This window comes from Impatiens glandulifera, chromosome 5, assembly GCF_907164915.1.
Source record: "Impatiens glandulifera chromosome 5, dImpGla2.1, whole genome shotgun sequence".
Taxonomy (NCBI): domain Eukaryota; kingdom Viridiplantae; phylum Streptophyta; class Magnoliopsida; order Ericales; family Balsaminaceae; genus Impatiens; species Impatiens glandulifera.
The window spans coordinates 9,523,718-9,530,420 of record NC_061866.1 but is presented as its reverse complement, the minus strand read 5'-3'; the positions used below and the strand labels follow the sequence as shown (position 1 = coordinate 9,530,420).

Below are 6,703 nucleotides of genomic sequence, written 5' to 3'. Positions count from 1 at the left end.
GAATGCAATACTTTTATTCACAGAAATTTGAGCTTTTGACTCCATTTCTTGCATGTAGTTTAAATAGCACAATGTCCCTTACATTAACATGTTATGACCGAACTCATTACCAGGATTCCCAAAGATGCCGGTGATCCATGAAATGCCTTTATATTTAAAAGAACTCTTTACAACCCACAAATGATATAGAACATCAGGACTTTTAACGAATCTCTCTTTGAATTCCTATAATTAACTAAACCCAAACAGAGTTTGAATTAGTGGTTAGTTATGCTAGCTATGTTTGTCTAGTTTCCGCTGCCAAATATTCTATAAGCTGATTGTCTTTTATTTCATCCCTCAGGCTACTTAGAAACTATGAGATAACTCTGGTAAGAGAGAGTATGTGTGTCATTCATGGTAGTCTATCTTAACACTTCTTATCCCTTGAATATTGCTTATGCATATTTGATAGGTTGGAATCAATCAGTGATTTAAGAATTTTAAAGCCTTATTTCTTGGAGGAACTACAGTCTTAGTTAAGCTATATGATACTAGTATATATATTTAGATGCTACTATTGAAATACAATCGTTCTTCTTATTTAGTATGTACCTAATACTTAGTTTAAGTTAATTATTAATAGTAAAAAAATTGTTCTACACTTCATATCCCTTGAATATTGCTTATGCATATTTTGATAGGTTGGAATCAATCAGTGAATTATGAATTTTAAAGCCTTATTTCTTGGCGGAACTACAATTTAGTTAAGTTATATGATACTAGTATATATTTAGATGCTACTATTGAAATACAATGGTTCCTCTTATTGAGTCTGTACCTAATACTTAGTTTAAGTTAATTATTAACAGTAAAGAATGGCTTCTTTTTGTTTCTTTTCCAGAGTATTAACTTGTTTATGCTATCAAAGTCATGGAAGTTTATTAACCAACTTTGAGAATTTATTATTAGCTGGGATCTTAATAAAAGTATAGTGAATTTGTTTGTTTGATGTCTGCAATGTTGTCACTAGTAATCTTATATTTCTTACAGTTGGTGAATTGTAATTTGTATATGACCCTGCTTGAAAACTACGACTAAAGCTAATACCACATATGATCTTGATTTGATATTAATGTATCACATATTTGTATTTATGTTAAATTACAGATATGGAAGAAGAACTACATTTAATTGAGTCTTTATTAGTTCTAGGACATGGTAGATCTGCTAATTCAAACTCTTTTTAAGAAAAATATATCTTAATGTAAAACTAATTATTCAACCCTTTGACAATTATCAACTCATTTGGACCACACATTTATGAAAATCCATATACTGCTTCTTATGAAGCGAATTTCTACATACCTAAATGCTAACATATTGCTATTTTTTTTTAGCAAAAGCAACTATTTGATTCATGACAGCTTTGTCCGACCTTCAAATCAGTAATACTATGTACTTGCATAATACTATAGAAAGTATGATCATAGCTGAAATGGTTTTGAGCAATTAGAGACAATTTCTTGATTTAACTTCATTTTTGATAGATTAGTCTGAGATGAGAAAACTCTTTTGTAGCTATTGTATTCTATTATAGTAGAACACCAATTGGTATCTCCCTATTATAGGATGAGTGACATTTTTACCAACTCAATAAGCAGCAATGTTCTTTGTACATGTTGGTAAACGCAGTAGAAAAAAGTTATGTTTTAAAATGTTTCTAAGGTGATTCAATAATGTGTAATTAGAGCTTCTTTGTACTGTATTTTTTTATGAATTAATCTAAGATGGGGATAATTATATATACACGTATTTTGTGTACTGTGTCCAGTTAACTTCATATTATGAGTTCTCTAATTATTTGAAGGAGTTTGTAGCTTATTTTCATTTACATGATTTTATTCATTATTCTATTATTTATTTTCCTTTCTTGTAAGAAGTTAGTGAATCCGCTATAAGATACTTAAAAAAAACTGGTACTTTCATTAGATTTGGCCGAAAGGAGTTATTGCAAGATAAAGGATAAAACTGGTACTTTTAACTAGACTGTTTTGAGAGCTCAATTTGGTGGCTAGATTTTGTAACAACTAATAATATTGATAATATAAATTAAGGTCTACAATAAAGACGGAGATGAGATATTAGAGAAGGGGATGAGATATAAAAGAAAGGGAGGTGAGACTTAGAAGATGGGGATGTGAATCACAGACTCACTATTCATTTCATTCATCATTCATCATTCATTTCATTTATCCAATCTAATTGAACCTAACTCTTCTCTACTTCTAATATACTCACTCTTACTGTCCTACAATCCCCAAATAACATCTAGTTATTACATTAAATGGCCCCTTGGCCTAACGGAATACAAAAAACGCATCAATATCCAGCTTGATTGAATAAAACTCTGAATTCATAATAATCGAAATAAGGAATGACCCCTGGAACAAACGATCAACAGTCTAAATTTATATACTCAGATTTCCATAGGTAGAGGCTCGTAGTTTTGTTATCAATGTAATAGATCTTTGGTTTATAGAGAAAATATACAAGAAACAAGAGAATATAAATGAGAATTGAATAGCCTAAGCTATAGATGAGAAACAATCTTTGTCTTTCAACATTAAACATCTGATATCATAAACCCTAACTATTCCTCTATTTATAATAAAGCTATAAGAAACCTGCTAATTACTAATGGGATATGTTCGACTCATTACATCATGCCTATCCACCTCTGTATCTGTTACGGAGAGATTGATTGAAGAACTTTAGATGAGAAGAGAAATACCTAAACTTTTGAGATGAGAGAACCCAAAATCATACAATGATCATATCATAACTTTCATAATGCACTTCTCCACTATTTGTATACCTCTTAATTTACTATAATAACCTAATTACAATGTTAACTCTTATACATACCCTAATATATGATATATGCTTTAAATCTTTTCAGTCTCAGACTCTCAGGTATTGATAATTTTTTATGTATGGTTTATGATGGCAGGTATTCCCTAATGAAAGGCTTCTGCGTTGCCTTTGTGCTAACTTTCTTCAGTATGTTCGATGTTCCTGTATTTTGGCCTATTCTTTTGGTTTATTGGATGGTTCTATTCTTCTCTACTATGAAGAGGCAGATACTTCACATGGTCAAATATAAATATGTTCCCTTCTCCTTTGGCAAGAAGGTATATTCAGTGAGGTCCCTCAAATAGCTACAATAAATATTAATTATCTAAATTAAGATCGTTCTAACAGTACCACTTACCTTTGGTTTCAGCAATACATGGGGAAGAAAACGGCTTCTTCAAATGACACAGACATCAAATCATAATGTATTTTTTCTGTTCATTTTATGACGAAAACATGGTTAGTTTATGTTTATCATTCATGGGATTATTTTTCTGACAAGAAATTAGTTTCACCTTGGTTCAGTTAGTTTTCGTATGTATAAAGACCCCATTACGTTTGGAAATTTTATAGAGTGGATATTCTTGTTGGTTAAGCGCCTTCTGAAACTACCTATTTTAAATGAAAATTAATGTTTTCTGGTGCTAACATAAATTTGGTTATGGTTGCAGTTTGGTTCCTGTTCTTTTACTTGTAATCTTATTTTCTATTGCAAAGGTATGGCTGGATTTAAAATTAGATTTGTCGTCAAAACATATGATGCTTATTCAGTTCAGTTATGCATGTAGATGGATTTTTGTAAACCTGCCATGGTTTAGATATACTAGGAGTAGAGGTGAATTGTGTTTATTTGATAAAACTCAATCAATTAGAAAATATAGCTTGATTCCTCAATTGTCAATAAAATATCATGTCAGGAACCACAACACAAGTCATGTGAAAAACAATTTATCTTTGTGTTCCTTTGTGAGAACCAACCAAACAAATTGCTTAAATATTTTGTTTTTTTCTTCATATATTAGTTTTTTTTGTTGTAATTTAGGAAGATATGATAGTACGACCCCACAATCATGGTCTGTCACTTTAGTTTATAACGTTCTTAGTGGTAATTTGAGACTTTTGGTCTCTTAGGGTTCTTTCATATATTATGAATATATTCATGGGATATGATATATAGTATTTAAAAAAAGGTAGGATTAATTACTGTTTTATCAAAAGTAAAATGAAATGGTAAGAGTTGGGTAGTAACAAATTAATTATTCTCAACTCAAACACAAAACACAATAGGGTAGGTCATGTGACAAGAGAGTGAGTGCTTAAGAGATCAAAGTTCACGACGTCGACCAACCATGGATATTTTTGTTGACAACGATGTTAAAATCCTCTCACCCTTTATGACTGAGGATGAGACGAAGTGAATAATAGTTATTGAATCTATCATGTTTAATAGTCTTCTCTTCTAATGTTCCAAAATTTGGATGTTTTTGCAAGTAATCCTTTGTTTCCAAATTTCTCTAACTGATCTTGACATAACCTAATATGTTTGGATTGAATTTTTGTTTTGTTCTCAGCACAACATCTACTAGTCATGGCTTTTGTGCTTGAGTTTATCATGTGCTAATGCTTCATTTCTGATTGTTTGACCTGCGGAAAAAAAAAGAAAGTTTTGGGAGTTTTGGGAGTTTTGGGGGTTCTTTATTTTTCTTAATCTCCTTCTATGACAATCTTATCTATGAAATAACCAAAACTTTTCTTAATTGTAAATAGCTAGTTTTCTTAAGCAACTCAACTTATGGTTCTCCACCTAGACATCTTGAAATTTAGCGACCCGAACTTGTCCAAATAAACCGGTTTCTGAATTACTTGAATTGGTCAGTTCGGAACCCATAGATACCAACTCTAATCAGACCAGTTTTTTTTAAAAAAAAATTATAATGTTTGACCTGTTAAACAAATACCCGTCTATTTATATTTTTTGCCCGCAAAACATTCTTTTATCCGTTTATTTTTTTTTATGTTAAACATAATTCTGATCCGTTTTACAATTTTTTACTCATTTAACATAACTTTTAACTCTTTTTTTTTTTTTTGATACATTAAACCTAATTTTACACCAATTGACGTGTTTAACACATTTAATGTATTTAATCATGCATATTTTTATAAACTAAATTTAGAGATAAAAATACAATCAATTCAAAAAGTTTAAACTAAGGACTTGTTTGAAATTTTATAGTATCCATAACTTTTATTTTTTGGTTAAAAGTTACATTGTAACTATTAAATAAATAAATAATATATTGAGTAACTAATTTATTTGATATTAGAGAAAAAAAAATGTGATGATAAATATTAAGGTCTTTTTTAAAAATTTATAAAAATAGAATATTAAACTTTTGATTTTATAGACATATAAATTTAGAAGAAAAAAAACCGGGTCCTTATTGTTTTGGTTTTGAACAGGGCCGGTTCTAGGGTAAGCTCGACAAGCCCTCGGGCTAGGGCAACCCACTCCTCATGGCAGCCCATTTAATAAAATATACAATAAATATATAGATAAATATATGAATTTTTAAGCAGAAAATATTGTATCACAGTGGTTTAAGATATAAACTTAGAATTTTTCTTTGGTTATAAGTTCAACCAAAAATAATATTTTTTATTAATTTTTAATACTAGACCTAGATCATAACAAAAAAAAATGAACTTTTTTTTATTGGGACTAGGAGCCTAGGACATCCCAAAACTCGGGGCTGACACTGATTTTGAATATCCTGACATAGTAAATAATTTCTATACTCATAGCCTTCGTTTGTTTGGTAAGAAGTATAACATTGTAGTTATAGTACAACTATATTTACAATAAAATATTAATTGTTTAGTTGGAGAATTGTAAAACTACCATAATATATGGTCAATAATTTATACCTTAAACTAGGTATAAAATTGTAACGGCCTCTACCTGTTACAAACATTTACCCTCATATTTTTTTTATTATATTTTGTTTACATAACACTCATTTGTTCTTATCCTTTTTTCTCTTTTTTTTTTCTTTCATCCTGGTTGATTCGTCTCTAAAAATATGTATAAAATAAATATATTAATTTTAATATGATTAATAATACAAACTACCTACAAAATAAATATTAAAATAATAATTAAAAATAACTTATATAAATATAAGGGTAAAATAGTCTTTTGCACTTTTTATTATTTTTTGTATCACCAATTAAACACTAATAATAAAATTTATACTTATTTTATATTCTGAACCAAACACTATTAACTTATATAATTTATAACTTCTAATACCTCTTTACAATTTATACCCCTTATAACTTATACATATTTAATATTAATTAAGTAACATATCATATGATATTAATCCAAAACCCAATTTATCCGTATATATGTAACACAAATCCGACAGGGTTGTCCTAGGCTGAAATCCAGCTAAAAAATTTATATTATATACCTATCTACCTAATTTTAAAAATAATAATAATAGTTGTCTGTATGAATAGTGCAACAATTTTTACATATAGAACGAGTCTATTATCTTGGAGTTCTTATTTCGATTTTGAGTTATTTAAATGACTTAAATATAAAAAATATTTTTTCAATTTCTCTTATTTATTATATCAAAATATTATTATTTTTTATTTTATCTTTATATATTAATATTTTATAAGTTTTTTTATTAAAATATTTTATATTTCCTTAAAATCACCCATCTAATCACAAGATATAATCTTATCTTTTTTATTTGAACACGTCTTAAATTCATATTATTTTTTTTTACGATCA

The 6,703-nt window shown here is 28.5% G+C and overlaps 1 protein-coding gene across 2 annotated transcripts in view; it reads left to right on the top strand.

Moving 5' to 3' along the window:
• LOC124938599 (protein RER1A-like) overlaps positions 1 to 3,701 on the top strand; it is a 4,734-nt gene extending 1,033 nt beyond the window's left edge. The window contains exons 2-4 of one of the 2 annotated variants that reach the window (XM_047479071.1): positions 2,993 to 3,173; positions 3,266 to 3,320; positions 3,567 to 3,701. In XM_047479071.1, coding sequence (XP_047335027.1) covers positions 2,993 to 3,173; positions 3,266 to 3,319 — 235 coding nt within the window. In that variant the 3' untranslated portion in view covers position 3,320; positions 3,567 to 3,701. Of the gene's footprint in view, positions 1 to 2,992; positions 3,174 to 3,265; positions 3,491 to 3,566 lie in introns of those variants that run through there. The other variant, XM_047479070.1, reaches the window with a different exon arrangement.
• Positions 3,702 to 6,703: the final 3,002 nt, after the last annotated feature.